At 42.4% G+C, this 24,887-nt stretch overlaps 1 protein-coding gene across 1 annotated transcript; it reads left to right on the top strand.

Moving 5' to 3' along the window:
• Positions 1–3,530: 3,530 nt before the first annotated feature.
• Positions 3,531–11,813, top strand: mydgf (myeloid-derived growth factor). Its single transcript, XM_054602705.1, has 6 exons — positions 3,531–3,730; positions 5,940–5,990; positions 6,081–6,142; positions 6,468–6,549; positions 8,923–8,995; positions 10,231–11,813. Exons 1-6 carry the CDS (start codon positions 3,566–3,568, stop codon positions 10,308–10,310), a joined length of 513 nt encoding a protein of 170 aa, XP_054458680.1. The 5' UTR covers positions 3,531–3,565; the 3' UTR covers positions 10,311–11,813.
• The last annotated feature ends 13,074 nt before the right edge of the window (positions 11,814–24,887 follow it).

Raw genomic sequence — 24,887 nt, 5'->3', positions numbered from 1 at the left:
CCGGTCGCCCCTGGCTTCCCCCCGCTGGAGATGGCGAGGAGGAGAGAAATTCCACAGATCCGCAGACGGCCAGAAAAACCTGACTGCAAACTGCTGACATCAGCAGCACCGCGGCTGAACCATTCTTATCACGGACTGAAGCTCTGTGAGGCTTTGCCCAGAGGCCCCGACTGTCTGAGACTACCGGTCAACAAGTGTCAGAGCCAACAGGCAAGACTTCAGTGACACTTTATGGCAGTCAGTTTGTTCCTTGTGCAGACACAAACTGCAAAATAGTCAACACTGACCCTGTTAACGGATGCTTGTGGTTTCTCTATTCTTTCTGTTGTAGCTTTAAGTTAAACTTTCAAATCTCTGTGGTTTATTTCATACTATTATCTGATATTGTTTGGGTGTCTTTTAAATCATACATTTATAAACCTTGTGATCACTGACTGGGGCCACTGAGACTTAGGGCTCCTGGGCCGTCTGGCTTTACTTACACAGTGTCACTCAAAGAGACACTCACCAACCAGGAGAATTCAAGATAAACTTCTGCGCATTTCAACAAAGCTCATTCACATTGTATGAGCTCATTGTGATGGATCTGCTAAAAGGTCTGTGGGATTGAGGAGATTAATGTGACTTTGCAATAATCAACACCATGCCAGTGTTTATATAAATCATCATCCTTCAGAGTTCATTTAACACATTTAGACAACTATGAACTCACACAGCAATCAGCTCCATGAGAGGACGAATAATAATGCATGCAACATTTTAACAACTGATTAATCATCTAATCATGGAGTTAATTGGCAGAACTGATTCAGCTCTGCAACAGATGTGCAAAACTATTATATGGGCTAAATATATAAATCTACACATACATAACCACAGACATACTGAAGTGTAGATTTCCAACCCTTCCTGTCATATGTATAAAGTCTGGAGTATGAGCTTGCATCATTAGTGAAATAACTTCACGCCGACACGTACTAATGTTGTGTTTCTCTGTCTCGACTTCTGGTCAGTATATATTTACCTTTGTAGAGAATTGTTTGTTTTTAGCAAAAAAGAGAAGCTGTTTGTGTGAGCACGCTGGAAATGACTCCTCAGCCGAGTGTCTGACATTCTGAATAAAACAGAAAACAATGTTTACCTGGGCAGGACAAGGACTCCTGGGATCTCACAATTTACACATCATTAACAGCTCTCCCTATTTGAAAATGAAGAATATGACTAATGACACCTGTACTTTTCCTCCCGGAGCTGCTGTGTAAATATCCACACACTCAACAGGCCGTCTGTTTGAATGCATGCTGTTATTAATCCTGTTAATGTATTATTTTTGGGGCTGGGAAGTGGGATTGGGCAGTGAGGCGGACCGGATGGGGCTACGAACAGGCGAGGAGGAGGAGGTGATGGAGGGGGGAGGGTGAGGAGAAGGGTGAAGAGTGCAGACAGGTTATTCAGCTGAAACCCTCTAGTTGTTTTTGGTCTGATTTTGCTTCTAAATGCTCGTATTGTTTTATGGGTTTTTTGCACATGAGTGTCAGACAACGTTGATGTGTCTCCCCTCGTACCAGACATCTGTTCACCTGTCACGGGACGACGCTTTATGGCTCCAGAGACATACGTATAAAAACATGCAGACATGCAGACAGGTAGGAGCAGACATGAGACTGTTTTTGTCTCCTGTAACACAAAATGATGTTTTACTGTGAAAAAGAGAGGAATGTGCATGTACAGTATTTGTTATCAAGAGTATTTTGTACGCCGTTTGTAAGAGGATGCCACCCGTACATAAAAATGTTAATATATCTTGTGCAGCAGCCCTGAATAAAAGAGGTAAAAGCACTCATTCGCTCAAAATGTATAAGATTTTGTTTCATCGATCGGAGGGAAAAAATTGCTAGTGTTAAGTGTGGTTAGAGAAAAGTGCTGTTTTCCTTTCAGTTGTTGAGACATTTATTTATGTTTATTTCCATAGTTTTTATTTTATTTTGAGTCTAAACATCATGCAGCAGTGGGCACTTTCAGATGAATGCACTGAAATTATTCTGTCAAATTACAGTAGTTTGTTATGAATATGTGTGTAAATAAAACACAAAATCATCTTACTGTGCTTTCAAAGCCTACTATTCTTATCGTTCAGTGCCAAGTACACAATACAGGCTGTACATACAACACATATAATACATCACATATAATACATCCATTTAAAGATGTGCACATAGATCTCTTTGTATATACATTGTTATTCCAGTGTTCCTTACACTCAATGCACTACTCGCACAGAACATTACAAAACAGGCAATGAACCATATGCAATTTCTAGTAACCTTTTATACCTGTATGTACTTGTTGGTAACTTTCCCCCGAAGGAATGAATAAAGTCTGACATTATCTTGTTATGTCAAGGAGGAATGATTCATTGCAATAAGATTGGAGTGGATAAGACTTACACTGAGACAAGAAACGTCAGTGACATGTTAATGCAACTTATACATTTGCGAGGATGAGATGTGCGCTCTGCCCTCTCCCTTTTACACCTGCACATGACATCCTGGGCTGCAGCCAGGCAGTAGAAAAAGAGACACATAAGCCTACTGTACGCTTTAAATAAGCAAACATCAGTATGTTTGTGTGAGAGTTTTTTTTACTCTCTTGGACATACCATAAAGAAACAGTTCTGACGTGAGTTGGTGTAAACTATGTGTGGCCTTTTGGAGTTTAAAAAATCTACTGTGATTAAGTTTGACCAAACAATCCCAATTTAAGGTCAATTTACTGGCTTTGTACTGGAGGTTTTAACGATCAGGCTGTGTAATCATCGGTGGATGGAGTTTGCTCAGTTGTCATGGAGATGGATTGATTGCAGCGAGCTCACTGGGCCTTGAGTTCGAGTGGATTTGTCAAATTGCTATGTTGTGTTGTTTTATGCTTACTTAACTATATGTTGTCATACAAATAAAAATGTAGACATTTTGCATAATGGTTCCACTTAGTCTGCATTCAAAATAAATGTACAAAATTGGTCAAACAAGGGCGACATCGTGTGGTCAGGAATGGTAACGTTAAATTAAAAGATAAGAGATAAAATAAGATAAAATAAGATAATCCTTTATTAGTCCCGCAGCGGGGAAATTTACAAGATTACAGCAGCATAGAGGATAGTGCAAACAAGAGACATAGTAAAAAAACAAGATCAAAAATAAGTGATTAGAATTATAAATAAGCAAATGAGCAATAAAAAAACAGTAAAAAAACAGTAAAGAATCCACAGTAACTTAAATATTATATATACACAGAAACTATTATAGCTATTGCATTGCACAGAGTATTTGTATTGCACAGGTATGTACTCATGTGTACTCATACTTATATTCCTCATATTTGAAAACATTTTTTTTAAAATCTAAGATACACCAACCAGGAGTGTTTTTTTTTTTTTTTTTTACTATTACATCGAGATAATTGTGTTTTGAATATTTTGTCTCCTTGAGTTGGTCTTTGCTATGTGACGCCTGGTGTGACGTCATCCACAGTCGACACACACCACCACACATCTGAGGAGGAAGAGATGGCCACCCTAAATAACTTCGGCTCTGTGGCTTCGTCGTTTATGTTTATGTTCGTATTGATAATCGTTGCATTTGTCCCGGTTGATGCTTCTTCTGATCAGACGAAGACGGTGGAGTTCAACGTTAAACCGGGAGGAGTGGTGCACACTTTCACTGAGGCGATTGTAAGTGACTGTCTTCATTGGATTATTAAAATAGCAGATAAAATAATAATAATAATAATAATAACAGCATTGAAAATATCACGATATGCATTATTTGTGTTTGTGTATTAGAGGTGTTTTTCTATCATTAAAGTGAGTCACGCATATTCAATATATTCGGTGTTGTTTATAATGACATATACGTGTAAAAGAAAAAAAACCACTGCGTGATGACGTCACAGCCTGTGAGAGGCTGACACGTCGCTGCCTCGGTGCCACAATGAGTCCATTCATTGGTTGACAGCTTTAATGACTGGGAACTGATTTCTCTCAACTTTAATTTAATATAAACAAACCTGAAATAAACAACGACAAATTAAAAAAATGTGCTAGACTAAGATTGCAACAATACAATTCAATAAATAAATTCATAAAAATCTATAAATAAAGGTGAAATAAACACAAAGCATGAAGCTAATTTAACAGCCAAGGAGTTAAGCTTAAAAACAAGGCTATAACATTACTCTAAATTAAAGGCCAGATAAAATAGATGAGTCATTAATTTCCTCTTAAAAATACTGAGAGAGCTTCCTGTTCTAATTTCCAGAGGCAGTGTGCTCCACAGTTTAGGGGCATAAAAACAGCAGGAACTCTCACTGGTACTTTCATTAAATACATAGGGAACATTACAAAGGAAAAGCAGTGGAGGACCTTGGTGATCTGGCTGGAACATAAAATGAAACAAGATTTCTGATGTAGGGAGAAGCGAGGTCATTAAAATCCTTATAAATAAGTAAAGTAACTTTAAAATTGATTTTAAAAGCGCCAGCTAACCAGTGGAGTGGAATCAATTTCCTTGTTTTAGTTAAGACTCACTGCTGTACTCGCTGTGTGTAGCTGTTATTAGGTCATCCAGTGAAAAGGGAATTAGAAAAGTCTAAGAGGCTGGTTCAGCATCATTCTGAGCTATAAAAAAACATCTGACTTTGCCGTTACTACCAAGATGATAAAAGGATGTTTTAATGACATTGTTAAAAATGAGGAATAAAATTAAATCAGAGTTTAAAATCACTCCCAAGTTTGTGATGTCGGTTTTAATCTATTTGCCACCAAACACTGAGTGCAGTTTCTTCTCTTGCTGCTTTGGGTCCAATTAAAAGAATCACAGCTTTTTTCCTCATCTAAGCTTTTAAAAGTTTTCACCCATCAACACATCCATTAATGTCAGTGAGAAAGGCAATGAGTGCATGCAGTGCATCGTGGGTAAATTAAGATTTTAAAGTGATTTCTGTCTGACAAAAGACAATTATCATCATCATCATTTGTCCATAAAATGGGCTAAAATAATAACACATGCCCATCACAATAGGCCGTTTTCACTGCTGAAACTTCATAACAGTAAAAGCCCAGGTGTTACTAAGAACATGGTGGCTCTGCTTAGGGCTGGCAATATGGTGGAAACCATTATCTTGATATTTCCCTGTGATAAGGATATAATATTGTTATATATTGCAATATGGCAAATAATTGCACATTCACATATGAGATCATGAAACTGGCGTTGAAAGCGATGCCCTGCCTTCCACTGTTATGCATTAAACAAAACAAAACTGTTTTCTAAGTGTAGTATATTACTAGTTTTTAAGTTTCTGACTATTGTTTTGTACAAGTCATTACTTTGGACAATAGAATACATTTTTTATCATGAGGCGATTTAATTGAAAGACAAGAAGGGATATTACTGATTTATCGTTCTCCTCTTTCTTAGAATTGATTCCTCGTATATGTAACATTTACACCTGTACCTTCCTCTAGAACAAGTCAAAACGTATGAAATGATAAACGTCTTTAGCAGCGGAGTGATTGATGTCTTCAAAACATTGTTATCACACCAGCAGCAACAACAGACCTTTTGAGTTGGTAATGATGTGAACTCTAGAGAAGCAAGCTAATCTCTGCCTTTGCTAAGCTGCAGAAATGAATGTTTGCTCGATTTAAAAACTGTGAATTCATTTTAAATCAAATCAACACGGTCGCACACCTTTCTTAAACTGAGCAGCACACTGACATTTTCCCTCTAGTTCATAAATGCCTGTTGAGAAAACAGTTAGTGGATTGATGGAACGTGTTTATTAATAGCGTGTGAAAGTAATTTAAAGTTCAATAATGAAAGTGATATGCAGACTTAATGATGCACTTACTAACATTATGTCACACTCTCTTATTACAGGGGAAGTATGAGTGCTCATTCACTTATGCCTCACAAGGGGGAACCAACGAGGTGAGTCTCTCTCTTCATTTTGATAAATTATGGATTTTTAATTATAGCAGGTTTTATGCATAAATATTCTTCCGGTTTTGTGCCAAACAGCAATGGCTGATGAGCGTGGGTCTGAGCGACGACGACAGACTGTTCTCCTGCTCCGTGTGGAGGTGAGACACACGCACACGCACACGCACACACACACACACACACACACACACACACACACACACACACTGTGGCGAGATTCTTCAGCTCAGTGACCCTGATGTTCAGTGTGTCTTCAGTGAGAATTTGTCCCGTCCGAGTCTCTTTCCACTGAGTCACTCTTTGATTGTAGTTAACCGTGACAGCCCCAGTAGAGAGGAAAAACAATAGTCTCCAACCTCCTGGTTTAAATATATTCATGTCCAGCTTCCACTTAATAAGCAAATAAATACATGCAAATTGACTTAATGTGATTAACAAATATTTTTCTTTTTTCATTTCTGCCAGGCCCCAGGGGAAATCCTATCTGTTTTTCACTCAGTTCAAAGCTGAACTGAAAGGAACCAAAATTGAATATGCTAATGCATATGTAAGTATAATAGAAAAAACAATTCCCTCAACTGTCCTGTTCACTTGAATTTGTTTTCATGTTGTCAACTGATTCTGTTCCCCAACAGGGAAAGCCAACGTTAAATGTAATGAATTCAATAATGGCATCGAGCCATCTATTATAGGGATTAATGTAACCACATACCACACGTCTCGCATCAGTTGCATCTTGATATTTGTGTGACATAGTCAGTTTGTTGTGTAGCTCTCATTCAGTAATATCGGAAAACAAGTCAAACTTTATAAAAGTTAAACACAACAATTGAAGAAATAAATGTTTTACATTTATATTTATGCTGACTCAGGCTAAAAAAAATCCCACTTTTGATGCAGCACCTTATTATAAAATAACAAGTTAACCCACAAACTACATATTGTATCTTTAAAAAAAAAAAAAAAAAAGATTTGCACAACCCTTGCCCTCAATGTTGTAATTTGTTACCAGTCAAATTGCACCACATCCTGCAGAATATAGTTATACCGCTGTAGGTGCAGCACATGACCTACAGAGTGATTAGTGGGTCTGTGGCTCATGTTGTGCAGCAAGAAGCTCCGAGGACTTTACTGCCAAACAAAGACGGAGTGCAGTGAAAAGTTTTCCCCCCGATGTTACTGCACACGTTTAATGCACCCTGTCAGTGTTGAGATTAAAGCTTCTCATACTTTTTGCCCCAAAACAATTTTAGAGCAAAGGATTTACAGTGTCTGCACAAATGTCAGAAAATCAAGGAAAAAAACGCAGCTGATGAACATTTTTGCGTAGCCTGCAAATAATAAACCATCCACCTGAAACCAGCGATACAGCAATACGTTTATCAGGCTCGGAGGAGATTAAGGCTGGGCTTTTTAACTTTGCTTTTTTTAACCACAAAGCTGGTGGCTGTAAACATCTACACTTTGATTTTGTCTTTTGTGCAAAGATCATTATCACATTTAATGACACAATTTGATATTTCAAAATAGCGGGCTTCTTTACTGAATATGCATTTGTGTGTGAAATGCATGTAACATTTCTGTATAAATGGGGTTATGAAAAATCATAAACAGGATAAGTTTCACCAAAGTCGTGTAGCCAGACCTTTTTCTCATTAAACTCTGTTTCAATACATCTGCTACAAACAATTATTCGTTATTAGCAATTTAATTATTGATTATTCTTTGGCTTATTACATAGCCAAAAAACTAGAAAATGTCCATTAGTTTCCAGAGCCCAAGGACTTAAAATTGCTTGTTTGGTCTGACAGTCCAAAACCCCAAAGATATTTAAGTTTATAATGATCTAAAGCAAAAGTATAAGCAACAAATCCTTATTTGCAGCTGGAATCGAAGAAATTTTCTGTCAACTAATTGATTGTTTCAGCTATAATATAACAACTATGTCAGTTAGAAAAAGCGTTGACAGTTTACCATTTAATACTCTGATCAAAGAAGTATTGCTAGGGACAAGTTTATTTCCCCCTCATGTCATTTAAATTAGGTTTTTCTTGGGACCTCCTTCAGATACAAAGGTCTTAAACGTCACAAGATTAAACGTCACCCAACATCATCTGAGAGCCAGAGCATCGCTGGATATACCTGACCCCACAGTCCTGAGTAGAATTGAATAAAACACGCTGTCACTTGCACTTTGGACCTGTCTTTTGCTTTAGTGCACATCCCCTCCACTTGTGTATCCATGGTAACCCATCACTTGCTTCACATGTCACTGACAATTTTTTGGTCCATTGTCCTTTACTGATTGTTCCAGCTTCATCCCAGCTAGGACCAACTATGACAAACTAACACAGGCAAAGTAACAGAAACGCTTAAATTCTCCTGGAAGTCAAACTCATCGTGTCTTTGCACGTAATGTTCCAATTGAAGGTTAATGTCTGGACTCCTTCCTGAGCTCTGTCACTTAGCGGAGGTCTGCCGTGTCCGATGTGGTCGTCGCTGAAGTGAGGCCGCACGTTGACACGCCTCCTTCCCCCAGCAAGGGCAGTCCTGACATTCTGTCATTAGTGAGAGCACATGTTTCCTCCTCCTGCTCTGGCTCCGTGCCCTGCAAGCAGAAGACAAACACACAGAGAATAACTCCACTAAACGATGGGACGGAAATAACCTCACACACACACACACACACACACACGCGCAAACGCACACCTGCCACCCCCGCACAGCATCTCCTTGACCTTGTCGTCACATCCTCCTTCTCTCCCGGCCCGTCTGGTGCAAAAAAAATTGTCTCCTGTGCCGCCTTTCATCCTGTTTTTTGTTTTTTCATTTATTTTTCTCCTTTCTTTTCCTCCTCCTCCTCCTCCTCCTCCTCCTCCTCCTCCTCCTCCTCCTCATTTCTGCTGTTTTTTGTCTCCAGTCTCAGACGGTGGCTGCAGGACAAAGTGACATGCCTTTGAAGCCGGAGGAATTTACCGTAGGAGACTCAACAGGTGAGGAATTGATTGTATTTCCAAGTGTTCAATCAACTCCCTCTGCTTGTCATGTCAATCTCCCGCTCCCTCCCTGCCCTCCATCACGCTGCGAGTTCCCTGCTGATTTTTCGCTAAGGCATATTCTCCAGCTGTGAGTGGGTTGCAATTTGTCCCCTGTAGCATTATTTGTTGTTATTCAGTTTCTGCAACAAAAAAAATCCCCACTGTGGCTCCAGTTCCGGCCTGTGATTAGCAGGATTTGACAAATCACACGGCAATTTACTGTAACAGCAGATTAGTCACAACAGTACAGAGGATTATAAAGTCACTTTCCTGCAACTATCACAGATTTTAGGATAATCCCATCTCTGTGAGACCATTGGGAAACACTTCCAGTCATGATGTAGTGGGATAAACTCCTTAACAGTGGTAGAGCAGGTAAATTGTTCTTTTAGATGCAAAATATATCAATGAACTGGCTTGTAACTCACACACAAACGTGTATTTCCACATTTAGCAGGCTGCCGATTCACCACAAAGAGAACCTGTTCAGGCACTATTAAACTAGTTCTACACATGCCGACGTGCTCCATCTACAGGAAAGCAAAGTTACAGCAGTTAAGACCTGTAGATGCCTGTAGTTAATGCCGCCACCGGCACTCAAAATAGATTATAGTTTTTACAATTGACCATTTGTGCCACCTGCAGGCAATGAGTGTCACAACTGCAGATTGTTAAAGTTGCTGATAGCTTTGAGTTATAAGGTTTTCTGCATGTGTATTATAAGGTTATCCTACTCTAAGGTGGTGCACATTCATTTGTATGAAATGTCTCATAAGCACGAAAACAGTTTTCAGAACAGTTTTCCGCAGTTCCACTTGGCCCATCGACTTTACATTTTGATGACACACTTCTCATTTAGCTGGAAAATATGCTCTAGTGAACAAAACTATTACATTTAAACCTTAAGCACAAGCAGCCGTTCGAGAAATGAAATAGCAGCAGCTGTTATCTTACTTTCCTGTGGAGGTGCTCGCCTACATCTACATATCTCATCTGCTGCTGCTGCTGTTGCTTTACTTGCAAACAGGCAGTGCAGGTCGGACTCGACCTGCAGGTCTCAAACTGCCGGCACTTCAGTCAGATGAGACTGGCTGGTTTCAGGTGCTCTGCGTCAGTGATGCTGACCGTCCTTGTTTTTGTTATTAAACATTATCCGTGACTGTAATTTTTCTCTCCTCTCTGTCCTCCAGTGACCCACAGAGATGGAAAATTCAGCGCTCAACTCTCCAAACTGACTGCCATTGGACGGACCAAACATGATGAGCTGTAATTTTTCAGGAGTCTGATTTTAGTTTCATGTGTTGAGCTCTGAGTCGGGCCTCTATGATTCATCTCAGTAGTCAATGAAGGATGGATTTGTGGGGGTGAAAAAACTGAAGTGGGATGATACTGACACTGTATGTCAGTAGATGAATTACCCGTTATGTTATTACAATGGATTTGAAAATGCTGCTTGGGACAAAATACAGCCCGGCATCAGTTTGGTATTCTTATTTTTTTTACTACATAATGTCCTAGTTTAAATTCTGCCATAAGATAAAGTGCTTCAAGGGTTATTTCTCAGTTTCTGAGGCAATAAGATTTACAGAGAGCAAATCTGCTTCTGATTCACTGTTGGACGCCTGTGAATGTATAGAGGATTGGTGTCTGGGGGCTTGTAGGGTGTAGATAACACATTCAGAGTAGGGAGGGATTTATCTGTCCTGTGTAATCCTGAGATGGAAAGAGAATAATCTCCAATAGCGTCATCGCGCTCTCATAAACAATTACATTTTCTACAATCTTGTTCTGTTCTGAGCTGAGCTCCTCGCTCTCGCTTTCTGTTTGTATTTGACTGTTAGATTAACTGTAAACACACATTTTATTCCCTAAATCACCAATCGGTACCACTTGTAATCAATTACGTTTTTTGTTTTTGGCCAGAAGGGTAACTTGTAATAGAGCAGATAGCAGCTACGGGACAGTAAGAGAAAGATGTAGAGAACACACTGGAGATCAGTGCATTTTTGGATACATCTTCAATAGTGTCAGTGTGAATTAAGTGTTGAGAAATTAAGTATATTATTTAATTTGAAAAAGCCTTGATCTTGAACATTTTAATTAGACTCCTGCAGCAGAAGACACAACCAGTTCCTTATTTAAATTTCTCTCTTTTTAATTTCAGGATATTTCACTGACTTCTCAATTACACTGTTTGAGTTTCAACCCCAAAAAACTACAACATAAGGTCTGCACAGACATTTGGATCATAATATATAGAGAGAAGAGATGTCATCACATAAATCCTGAGCCCCTTTTGAACCGTCTGCTTTCATCCTTCAGTGTAACATGGGTGGATCCGCGAGGGTATTGTGCAGCGAGCAGGCTTGCCTTTAGCTTCCTTACATTGATCCAATCTTCTTAGATCCACACAAGTATCCACGAGATGAGTTCTGGGGATTAATTTCACATTCGAGGATTGTGCTGATTTGATTCTGCGGTCAAATTACTCGCTGAGATCAGTACCTTGTTGGTCGGGGTTCGGATCCTCTCATCTGTCTGGTGTTGAGGAAACGCTCAGCGGGGGACGTTTGTGAGTCCCTGTGTCACCACCGTTGAGGCTCCTTCTGGGGTCACAACAGGAAGCAACCACGTCCAGATGCTGTTCCAGAATAGAAACAAACACACGTTACTCATTTTAATACACGTTTTTATTTTATTTTTCTACTTCTTATTTGTTCTGGTTCATGATGAAATGTGATTGATGTTTGAATAAAAACATGTTGTCACTGTGCTGGAGATAATTCAATGTTTTTTGTCTTGTTATGTCAGTCATGATCTGATTGAGCCTCCCACAGCCTCGTAAAAAGGGTAAACATGAAAAGAGAGAAGAGATTTGAGTGCCAGCATAGAGACATTAAATATTCTTAGCACTGTCAGAGCCGGGCCACCGTGAACATGGCAAAGCGTGTTTTTGATGCCCCCGACATATCCGTCTAAAATAACTGTAATTTAAGTACCAGCACTGATGTTTTTCCTAATTTAAACTCAGCTTGTATGTGGCAGACAGCAGCCAGGTTTTTACCATAGAAATTAGACTTCATATGAAACTTTCTATTAAAATAAGCGTTATGAATAAACGTATTCTGTAAATGTTCTCAATTAACATATATTGTTCTCGGATAAATGTTTCCACGAGATAAAGAGCTTCTATTGTTTCTCCTTATGTTTCTGGGGATGAAGGCTTTGCAGGGAGGATCTACTAAATCCAGAGGCACATATGGGAATGTATAGAGTGTTGATCTTTGTGAGCTCACAGAGATATAGAGTCAGGAGGGATTTTTATTCGTTTTATGTTAATCCAAGAGGAAATCAGTCATCGTGATTGTAGTCAAACTGGCATCAGCGAGGTTGAAATATGGGAAACAAGAGTTACACGTTTATACTGCAACCACGCAGTGCAGTGCTTTTATGTAAAATCTAACCATGACAGTGACTATAAAACATCTGAATTTCATTTAGAGAAGATCTATTGTGTAGCAGCACTTTAGGTAGAGCTTTGCCAAGAAACCCCCACAGGGTCTCCTACTTGTAATTAAAGTATCTGATAGAAACGTGACCATTTCTGACTCTGATTTCCAGTTTTCTATGTCGCTGTGGATTAAAAAAATGTGACACTTTCTTCTCAAGGTGGTTGTTCCATTCAGTAATAAGTCTCTGCAGCACAATATCCCTTTGTTTAGTGCCAGTTCACAGTGTATCTGAGACTCAAAGCTGACTACGCTGTCATCCAAACCCTGAACTCATATCACTACTGTTTACCATCTGGTACCAGTAGAGATGTTTACTTTCAACTTTCCTCCCCCCACCCCCCACCCCTACAGTGCAACCATCAGGGAAATATATACACATGATGCTGCCAAGAACTGGCTCAGATTGTGATGCCGTGCATTAAAGAGAAATCAGAAACATTTTTAGCTACGCTTGCAAACTGGCTCCAGGGATCAGTCGGTCCAACACTTTAATCCAGACTAAAATATATAAACAAGTCTTCAATGGATTTCACACAGACATTTATGCTCCCCAGAGGATGAATCCTACTGACTTTGGTGTCCCCCTGACTTTTACTTAAGCGACACCAGCAGACCAATCACATTTTTGGTTCTTAGTAAAATCTGTGTTTCTCTCAGATTAAATTGGAAATCATACAAAGGTCCCCGAATCCCTTTGGCTTGTGAACCCTTAACACAGTGCAAGTTCTACTTTCAGCCCTTCATCATCTGTAATATGTCTACCAGTTGTGTTCAGATCAATCAAAGACACTTTTTTTCTACTTAGATCCAGAAGAAACCAAAGTGAAAAGTCTGCAAAATAAGCACAGCTTTATGTGTTAAAAAATAAAATAAAATAATCTTCCAATCCTGATGGTCATATCGCTGTTGCATCATCCAATACCAAATACATACGAATAGATGCAAAACTAGAAAGGTGCATTGAGCAGAGTGCAGATATCCGCTAGGTGTATGTGAAACGACCACTGCTGTATTGTGTGATTGAACGAACACAACCCACAATAGGCTAACCCCCCTCTACAATAATGGGCTGTGAGACGTGTTTATTCTCTAAACTAAGATAGCAGAACATGCTAAGCGTTACACCTGCTGAACATCAACATGTTGATAGCTCAAAGCAACCCTCACTGCCCTGATAGCATGACTGTTGTCTGTAAATCTTGTTGAAATAGCCTGTAAGTGAGGTGATTTTCTCTATTTTCATAAATCAATAAATCCTATAACAGTCCAAAACCAACAATGAATTAAACCTACAACAGGTACCCTATATTCTGTGTATCCAAAGCCTATATGGTTAACTCCTCTCTGCCACAGACCTAAAAAACACATCAATGAACCACACTGTTGCACTGTATGACATGTTCTTTCATTAGCACTCACACACACACTGTGGTCCATTATGAGTCACTCCCACAAAAAACCATCCTGCTGCTGTGAATACTCTCAAGAGCACCAAATGTGTGTATTAATCCACAGCTCCTGCTTGATTAACGTTCGCTAAAAACTACTATGCACAGCAATTTTAGGAAGTTACTGAGCCATGATGAAGCTGCATATTTGTCGATATATTTTTAAAGATTTACTTCTTCAGTGGGAGGAAATGGGCTTGTTGCTGAGTGCCACAGACGGGGTTGGAAAGTCAGAAAGTATTGAGAGACAGTCCAACACATTGTTGGTTTTGGTCTTTTCATTTGAATTTGCTGACAATAAAAGAAAATATAGTATATGAGAACATCTTTATTCTTTAAAAAAGGGCCGCATAAGGCATTGAAATAAAAGACAACCTCAGATGACCTAAATGAATAAGCCATTGATTTTCTGTGCTGTAAGTATGTAATCAATGCGGCAGACATTCCATTGCCTCTTTTTCTCTCTTTCCACTCAGACACACCTGCCTTCTATTTCTCTCTCTTAGCATCTCTTGACATTTAGAGGGGAACAGATGGAGACTATGACCCAGTCGGTCAAACCAGAGGCATTTAGTAACACCAGGGGCCCCGTGAAGGGTACAACGAATGGCCAGCTGCCCCCTGTCTCCCCTGATGCGAGCTCAGGCGCTGGGCCGGTGACCCAGTCAGCTTGGAGCCACTCGGCCTGTTCACTTCTTATTTGGCCTTGCTAAGTTCCTCATATCTTGTGATCTATCACAGATCTGCAGCCTGTCTTCCCCAGCGCGTGCTTTTCACACCGCTGAGCCAAAGTACCTTGAGCTGCACTGAGTTCTCGTTAAACCATCACTACTCTTGACAGCAATTATCTAACCCAGACAATGGTGATACATGTGAGTGGATTTGTCTGGCTGCTTAGGTTGAAGTGCACTAAAGTAATCAGTCCGGACTTTGTCTTGTTAGCTTGCAATAATTACAATTTCCTTCATATTTCTATCTAATTAGGCCTTCTCCTTTGCCCTTTTACTGCGCAATCTGTGGGAGTCTGAGAGCTGGGGTGAAAATTGAGCATCTGTACAGAGGCTCCTGTTACCACAGTATTAACCCAGACAGATGTTATGATGCCCTGTGTATGTTCTGCGTATATACTCAAGAGATTGGTATAGGAGGAGAAGCGGGAAAAAGGACGTCCGCAAGCCAAGCTGTTCCTCATAACATACTCACCCCGGGTTGCGTTTGCGTCCTGTCACCTTGGAAACTTGGTCTCAGCTCAACTTGGCGAGTCTTGAATCGCTCTCCACTCTTGCGGCTGGTTGCTGTGAATGTGGCTCTGTTTCCATCAGCCTCCCCCTTCCTGCTGCATTGTCTCACACTGTGGTCGAGAGCAGCCTCCTTTTCTCAGGGTACGGAGGAGCTTTGCGGGGCTCCTTCACTGTCTTTGTGTGCTCAGAGGATCCTCCGTGGGGGTACGGTGGTGGCTTGCGACCTCTGCGGCCCTGAGCTGCTGCTTGTTTAGCTGTGGCTGCAGGGGCAGAGCACACCTGTGGAGGTCTGTGAGCGGGTCCTGACGAGGACACTTGCCTCTCTTTCTCAGTGTTGGACACAGTTTGAGTTGAGTCAGTTGGTGGGCAGCTGACAGACGGAGACCGGGCCGATGATGGAGAGAGCAGACCAGCAGATGGGTGGCCACTTTGTGGGGTCTGATAAGTACCGACTTTGTTCTCTATGATGACAGAAGGGCTAAGCGTGGGGGGTGGGTGAGGCTTTGGAGACAGAGGGGGGACGGGGCTGACCCTGATGGAGGAGGAAGGCCCTGGGGAGTGAGGCTGAGACCCAGGGCTGTTAAGGTGATGGAGGTTTACTGTTAGAGGGGAGAGACCGGGAGTGGGAGGCCGAACAGGGAGGGTTCGTTGGGGAGACGAAGTAACATCGTGCTGCAGCGGCCCACCGTGTCTGGGAGGAGAACCCAGACTGCAGGTGAATCGAAGAGTTCGACTCCGCTCTGATGGAAACCCAGAGGTCACAGGGCTCAGCAGCACATTAGGTGGAGACCGGCTCCTGCTGTGATGACCCCTCCTGAGGCTGCATGAAGGGTCTGAGGTTCCAGGCTGGTCTCCAGGCTCTGAGGGCCTACGATGGATGCTGCCCACCGTCACTTCGCTGGAGCTGGAACCTGAACTGGAGCTGCTGTCGCTGGGAGGGTTGGCACTGTCGCCTCTCTCAGCCTCCTGCTGCTCCTCCGCATTCAGATCAATAGTTGAGGTTAGATAGTCAATCTGCTGCACCACCTATGATGGATACACACAGCACGGTGATAATTAAGAACAGTAGAAGTACTTGGAAAAAGTATCACTCCACTGATTTTACACATAAAGATCTGAGGAGTACTTTCAACCTGTGAAAACATTCGCATAATGTTTCATGTGGCTCTGCAGGGAGGTTTCTAGTTTGAAAAAGTAACCTAGATGATGTCATAGTGATGACATCAGGGTTATGTCAACTTGAGGTCCGGGGCTTTTTAACAGAGAGCCTTACAAACTGAAACGAAAATACTTGGATGTTTATGAGGCAGGGTAGGTCTAATGAAAAGACTCATTAGACCTACTCTGAGTTTCATTATCGGAAATGTAGGATCAAGAGTTTTTGGCAATCGACCCACACAGAGACCAGTACAGAAAACTTGACCTTAGCTGCTTTTGTTTTCATTATGACATCATAAAAGTGCAGTACCACATCGCTTGAGTACATCCAAGGAAAATCTGAAACTCATAATTATTTTCAGTGTTGTTTGAGCTGCTCCATTTTTTTCTTCCAATTTTGAGAATTTAGTCAATAAAGTGTTAGAAATCCACACAATTGAGAAGCTGGAATGAGAAAACATTTGGCATTTTTGCCAAATTATGTTTTTGTAAACTTGATTAATCTTTACAAGACCTCTCGTCAATTGAAAGACTAATCACTTCAACACTTGAAGTATTTTTGGGCATTTTCTTAGCTTTTATTTTTATATAAGTACAAAGCTGACAGGAAATGAAGGGAAAGAGAGGAGAAATCCAACATGCCAAGAAGATCCCCAGCCAGATGGGAACCGAGGACACTGTTACACTGACAGCAGCTTAAATCCCTCTGGAGCCAGGACTTTATAAAATGATCGATAATATAAAAAAAAAACCAATGTCAGCGTTAGAATCGATTTAGTAATGGCAATATAAATAAAGTTTGCATAATTCTTTTCTTCTGCATTTGCATTTCTGCATCTATAATTTGGAGCATTTCAGACTCTTACAGAAGTGGACTCTCACCAGGTGTACAGCTCCAATCTGTAAGTATGTCACACAAGCTACAACCTAGTGTAAAGAAATGTTTAGCTCAGCCTGGAAACAATGTATTATGGGAAATGTGTAAGCTAAATTTAGGTGGGTTTCCCTTCTTATACTTATAGTAAAAAGCACACTATATAGCGTACTGTACAGATATACACGTCTAGATGCATATATTTAAAGGAATGCAGAGCATGTATCACACACACATACACACACACACACACACACACACACACACACATATACACATAAAGACACACAGACATACACACACACACACACACACACACACACACACACACACACACACACACACACACACACACACACACACACACACACACACACACACACACACACACACGTACAATGATGAAGGCAGGAGACATTGTAGAAAATTACACTGGGGAAAATGTTTGACCCATCTCTCCACCTGCTCTGTGTGCACAGATAAATCCTCGGCCCCTGCTGGAACAGATGAATTATTGTTTTGTTCTCTGTGTTCAACAACATCCTTGCTGATGTCAAAAGATGACCTGGTTTTTCTTTTTTTACGCCGAAGCTTTTTGGGAGAGGCATTTCATATTACTTTGAAGTGCAGCATGTATATGCACATCAAGTGACTCGGGGCTGCTTGTTAATGTCAGAAATCAGAGGAGATAAAAGAGAAAAGGACCCTCGTCTGCTGCTCCCGAGAGTGTTTATTAAAAACGATGTTTTGTGACCCCTCTGGTCCTCACACATAGTGCTGATGAGCACTGAAAGATGTTTGGTGTAGACCTCAGTCATGTGAGTTTCATAAGAACAAATTCAGTTTAAATATTGTTGTTTTGCCTTAAATCATAGTGCCGTTTTTGAGCTGACAAAATGTCTTAGCAGAAAACCATATTCATGCGTGAGCTTGTTTTTGTCATATATTTTTTTCCTGAGACAGATGTCTTTAGTGTTGCTTTAATATTTGTATGTAGTCTCCATCTGAAATGCTTGAAAGGCTCACTCCAGTTCCTTTTTTTTTTTATAAAAGTGATTGATTATTAAATAAAACTGAGGGTTGCTTCCCATGCAACAGAATGATAAAACAGGGCTCTGAAATAAATATGTGACCAAAGTCTTCTCTGGTGCCTTATCTTCCTTTGATCTGTCGACTCTGTTGTGAAAATTTGGGCTTTTCTATCACAGTGTCTGCTTGCTTCTCCCCCCGCCTCCTTTCCCCCTCTTTCCGTGTAGCCTATATGCTCTTTCATCAGTGTTATATTAATGCTGTGACACAACTAAAACCTCGCAGCCAGAATGATGAGGTTACTACCTCGGGTTTAGCCGCGACCCGGTGGATGCAGATCAAATGCCAAGAGGCGAGATTTACGTGTCACTTTTGCTGGATGAGGAATACGAGGCAGGGATACTCAGATATAAATGGATTATAAAACGCCATCCAGCTGTGCCTGGAGCAGCATCTGTCCATGAGGAGGGAGAGTGGAGGCAGAGATGAGAGTGGATATTAGAGGAGGAGAGACAGAAAGGGAGATGCAGAGAGGAAGGCCACTGCTTCTGCTCATGTCACGTCTCAGCAGCCCCTGAATGCATCATGCAAATGGGGCATAACTATTGTCTCATTCACCTCTATGAAAATGTACACACAAATTGAGCCAACGTGTTGTGTATGCTTGGAGACAGATGACAGAGGAGAGTTGCAGACACAGTTTGCAGACTGCAGTGGATTCATCCAACCCTGCTGCTGACTTTTTTAATGCATGTTAAATTCTGCTGAGGATGTGTATTTGTGGCCTGCATTGTTATCTGTAAGAGAACAAGCCCTCAAGGTTTTATAGCATAAGCATGAATATTTCCTGCATGAGGAAAAAAACAACTTAATTAATGTGAGAGGATGCAATAACTTATCTGCTCCTGATCTGAACCTTTTCTTTTTGAGTCCAGGAAAGACATGATTGTGTAGGTTAGGCAGAATCAACAAATATCCAACACGTTACCTCTTTCATTTCCTGGTGAACGTCCCTCAGCGCCGTAAGAACCTTCTCCAGGTTATCCACCACCCGTTTGATCTGGTTTCGAACCACCTTCCTGGTGCAGCCTGATTCCTTCCTCTGTAACTCCCCTCCCTTGGCGGGCCTGTACTGGACCCATGTCTGGTTCTGGCCCAGGGCCGCGATACACTCCACGCTTGGTCTAGGTTTCCTGGGGCCTCGCAGCGTTGTGGTGCAGCCCAGGCCCGTCTGAGGAACCTCGGTGGAGAAGATGACTCCATTGAGGGGCCTGTTGAAATGCTCCACAGGTGGTTCCCTCAGGTCTCTCTGGCTCTGGGAGTTCCTGAAGCTGGAGGTGAAGTAGTGCTGCCTCTCCGTTGGTCCCTGAGTGTCTGAGCTCACCCAGCTGGATGAATGGAGGCCTCTCTTGCGGTAGGTGGTACTGCTGGCGTAGTCCCACACCTTCCCCCTCCTGTCCTCCATGTCCACCACAACAGGCACCTTACAGTTTGGCTCCTCAATGAGCAGTGCAGGAACAGGAACAGGAGGGGGTCTTACTAGAGGCCCGTATTTCCTGACTGAGGTGCTAGTCCCGTCATTCTGGGACTGAAGGGCACTCGGGTGGCTGCTGTGGTTCCTCACAAAGGTGTGGTTGTCCTGGGCAGACATGGAGCTGTTGCTCAGACCTTGCTGTCCGTCTGTCCCCGGACTGCTCTGCGTGTCGGGGATCGGGTCCGGCTCTGGAGACGCGGCGGGACGGTCCTCCCTCTGCTTCCCCAGACTCCCTGGCAGGATGCTGTGACCCCGCAGCACCACTGGCAGCATTCTCGCCATCCCCACGCCATTGCACCGAACCTCCCCCTTCTTCGCCCGGTCCTTTCCCTGGATGGAGAAGAACCCGATCCCTTTGGCTCTCTCCAGCGGGCTCAGGTTGCTGCGGGCCTCCGAGCTGGATTTGTACGGTCCATTGAGCCCCAGGTCACTGCTGTGGTGGGGCTTCAGACTATTACGCAGCCAGGGGATGAAGTTGGGGGCGTGGGGCTTGAAGCCTTTCTGCTCCCCCGGCGCTGGAGCCCTGCTGTCAGAGAACATAGTGATGGATGATGTCCAGCAGCCTCACAGAAAGAGGAAGAAGCAGAAGACGAACAGGAGGACTCCTGAGACAGAGAGCTTCCTCCACTTTTTTCCATGAATCCTCTCCTACCTTTTCCACTAACACACACTCAATCCGCTCTGTCTTTAGTCTCTTTTTCCCCTTCCCTCTCTTTCTCTCTCCGACTCTGTCTCCAAAACTTTTATCTGCTTTTCCCCCTCCTCATCTCGGATCCCACCCACCCACTCCCCTTTTACTGCCGAAGCCTGTCTCTGAATTTATCGCCCTGCCTTTTCCCCTCCCGTATCTGCTTCTCCTCCCACTATCCTCCCTGTTGTATTGCTCCCGAGCCCCTCACCCCCTCATTGGACCGGCCTGGGAGATGCCGAGGGCCTCCTCTCTCTCCGTCTTCTCTCTCTGCCTGCCTGCGTCTCACTGGCTCAGTAGCAGTGGAGGCTTCCTGTCTCTACATCTCTCTCTCTCTCTCTCTCTCTCTCCCCCACACACTGCGCTGCGCTGCCTCCTATCCTCTCGCTCTCTCTTCCTCCCACTCCCTCTTACTGCTCTAACTCCCTTTCTCTTTTTCCCTCGTCTCTCCCCATTTTCTCTCTCTTCTCCCTGTTACTCTCTGGTCTCATCTGAGAATCCCATTCGTCCTCTGTCTTTGCAACTCTCTTTTACTCTCTTTTCCTCCCCTTTCTGTCACCACAGCCCCCCCCACCCCTGCATCCCCACCTCCCATTTGCCAGGGAGTGCAGCTGAACTTCAATCAAGACGGCATTGTTATTAATCCCCCGTTAGCCAGTGTATAACCACGTGATTCCCCCCCGCCTCTGTTCTCATCTGATTACTCCTTTCCCGGCTCAGCCCCTCACAATTAAATGCTGCTTAGGATACCAGAGGGGGTTTAAAGGGGCAGGGGAGGATGGCAGCAGGAAAGGATGGAGGAGGAAGAGTAGGTGGGGGCACATAATTGCGACCCTCCAAGAGCAGAGATCAGCACCCGTTTGACAGAAACTATAAGCTGCCCGGCTCCAAACGACAGCCTGCCTGTGGCACGGCTCTCCCCAGATTATTGCAACTGTCAGCAAATAGTGTCATGTTACATCCCAGTTGTTTACTTGTTTTATTTTCTGCCGCATTTCCAACTTCCATTTGTTCCAATTATGCAGAGACAGCTGCTATTTTTGTGTGTCTCATTCAAATTCCCATTCTTGGCTGTCTGGATTAGATTTCTTGTGTCTGACAAGCCCAAAGATGCCTCCTAGGTGCCTTTTCACTCAGCTGTGGCTGCATGGATTGGGTCCCTCCCTCTGGCAGCATCTGAAATAAAAAAGACAGCAGCACAGCCGCACAAAAACGCCCTGACAGTTTGCTGTCACTCAGCAGTGAGGCACTCAAAGCATCTGTCATTCTGTAAAGTCAGCACAGCAATTTATTCCTCAGGTGGTGCCCTGTGAAAATATGACTTAATTCACTGACATATTCTACTATACAGGTACGTGGGGGGAGATAAAACAGACACGGGCTTGCTGTAATCTGCGGGCTAAGAAGCTTCCTGCCTACACGTGAACAGGCAGCTGTCATCCAGTAATGACCACTAGTCTGGTTATAAAAACAATAAACAGTGGAAGTAATAGAGCGGCTACTATTAATCCTTTAGCTTTTTTTCCCCTCATGGCATGCTGGCAAACACAAAGTCTGTTTCTATGCTGGGGGGTGGGGGTTCTATTGCATTTAAAAGATTTAACTCTGAATGTATATCTATATGTCTGTGTGTGTGGGTGCACACGTCAATGTTTAAATGTTTTATGACGACAATTTCACTGAAATTCTCTTTGAAATGATGGTTAATCATTCAAGTTTATTTCAAGAGCACAGTCTCATACAAAAGTAATAATGTCCTCACTTTACAGACCATGAAATAAAAAATGAATAAGAAACACACACACACACACACACACACACACACACACACACACACACACACACACACACACACACACACACACACACACACACACACACACACACACACACACACACACACACACACACGAAGGCTACATAAAAGCTTAAGTGCACAGATTGCTCTTGGATCTATTCAGTGTTGGTGCAAACCTTGCTAAAGATGATGTAGGTCGTTGTTCGTTGAAAATCGTCCAAATTTGGTGCTTAAAAATAAATAAAAGAGGCATTTTGCATTGCAGCAAAGGTAAGAATATGGTTGATTTTCTTAATTCATGAAATTTGGAAATTCATGTTTTTTTAAAGGACAATGACATTCTGGGAACAAAGTTGTGAGAGGTTACACATTTATGACAATTTTTTATATTTCATTGATTACATTTGAAAATAAATTAACCTCCCTTAATGTGTTTCTACTTGTTTGCGTGCGTGCATGCGTGTGTGTGTGTGTGTGTGTGTGTGTGCGTGCCAAAGATCCTGAATTCATGTCCTTAAAAGTCTAAGTTCCCCTCCAATCAGCCACCCACGCTGTGAGGCCCATAAATAACATGGCAGCCATACACACAATCATTGCTGATTTTAAAGTCAATGTGGAATAATAAGCAGCTGTCACATTGCTGTCCATTGGCAGTACGGCTGCGCTGCCTCTCCAGTCCGTTTGCCTTTAAATTAATCTGCTTTGGTAATGGAAGGGAAAAAAAAAATACAGAGAAACTGCTCCAAAGCTGGGAAAAAATTCTCCTTTTCAGTTTGCTGCAGTATTTCTATAAAAAAGCTTTTTATGTCACCATCATGTAGTCTTTAATATCGGTGGTACAGTTGGGAGCAGAGGGACGACACACAGAGCATATGGCCTCATTGTAACATTACCTGCTGCCTGTTTTGAGTCCTTTAACAGGCCGACTGCCCATCGAGAAGCAGCAGAGCGAGTGTGCTGGGACACTTCAGCGTGTGTCTGCTGAACTTTAACAGCTAGATTCAGTGTGATCACTGAACCTACTGCAGATAGTTTCCCGGTTGAATTTCTTCGAGCAGAGACAGAGAGAAAGACGGTCACAGTGAGAGAGAGAGATAGAGAGTACTGAACACCTTACATAATTTGGTGGAAAAGACAGATGTATAAGTAGTACTTTGAAAGGCAAAGAACCCCATGTCTGGCGAAAATGATCTGTGCAAAATGGCTTTCATTCAATGCGTCTGGCACTTGGGAACTTCCTTTAACCACCTGGACATCACGAATGCATAGTTCGAAAAGGATTATGTGTCTTCGCATCACTGTTTTTGGCTACGTCTTCACACAAAGTGATAATGAGAAGTTCCCTGAGAACGCAGTGTTCTTTTTTGCAGTATTAAATATGGAAGTGAGCAGATGCTGTCTTCCCTGAAGTGTCCAGTGTCACGCTGGTGATAATCCTCAGGGCTTCGGCATTGAGTCGTGTGTGTGTGTGTGTGTGTGTGTGTGTGTGTGCACAGCAGTGTCTTTCCCAGCCTCTCATGTATATTTTTGTGTTGTTTGCTTTTGGATTCCCCTCCGCCGCGCTTTTCATCCTTGAACAACGCGTCAGTCAGGTGCTCTCTGAGGACTAGAGCGAGAGAGGAAGAGAGAGAGAGAGAGAGAGAGAGAGAGAGAGAGAGAGAGAGAGAAAGAGACGTGGGGACACCAATAAAGAGTAAAAGACAGACAGAGAAAAGGGGAGGAAGACAGGGAGTTTTGAAAGACTTCTAACTTCCAAGCTGACTGTCATAGCTGTGCTTGCCAGAGGGGAGAGCACCTTTAAGCATACTGGATGAGTAACGATGTGGAGGGACTACAAAAGCAAAGTAATACATAATAAGCAGCGCTCGCTCTGCTCTGCCCCTCTGCCAGCTAACCTACATGAGATTGGTGTTGAGAGAAAAGTTGGAAGTGCTTGAAAGGTCAGCGAGGGCCTTGTGGAAGAAGGGGCCTCTCCTTTAACACTCTGCACACATTCTAATAAGATTTAGAAAGCAGGGACATAACTGTTAGATTGAGATGTTGGCCTCGGTGTATAGATTTCCATAGAAATGAGAAGCAAAAACAGACAATGTGATGACTGAATCAAAACGTGACAAAATGTTTTACATACTGTAGGTTACCCTCCGCTATACTCACGCAATCATTCATGCTGCTTCAGGATATATAAACCTGCTTCTCGTTTATGATGCTGCATAAATCAACAAATGCATATTCCTCTGCTGCTTTAGTTTGAAAAGTACAATAAAGCGATCATCGTGGAAATAGTTGAATCATCTTTCTTCTTTAGTGCCACTCATCTTTTGAATGCATTCCCAGTCCTCTTTCACTCATTAGGCCTGAGAGGAATTTCCGCTGGCATTGATAAAAAGAAAAATTGAGGAAATATGACTGTGTGACGTTGTACGAGTGCAGAGCTTTGCCTCCTGTTTGAACACAATGCCCTGTGGTTTGTTTTGTAGCACCACCCAGAAGTCAAACATTAGGGTGTTTGCGCCCGTATTGACAGACAGCCAGACTTCGCAGTATTATGCCAAAACCAACTGC

Source organism: Anoplopoma fimbria, chromosome 8 (genome assembly GCF_027596085.1).
Source record: "Anoplopoma fimbria isolate UVic2021 breed Golden Eagle Sablefish chromosome 8, Afim_UVic_2022, whole genome shotgun sequence".
NCBI classification, from domain to species: domain Eukaryota; kingdom Metazoa; phylum Chordata; class Actinopteri; order Perciformes; family Anoplopomatidae; genus Anoplopoma; species Anoplopoma fimbria.
Note: the sequence above shows the minus strand (reverse complement) of the source record. Positions and strands in the feature narration are given on the sequence as shown.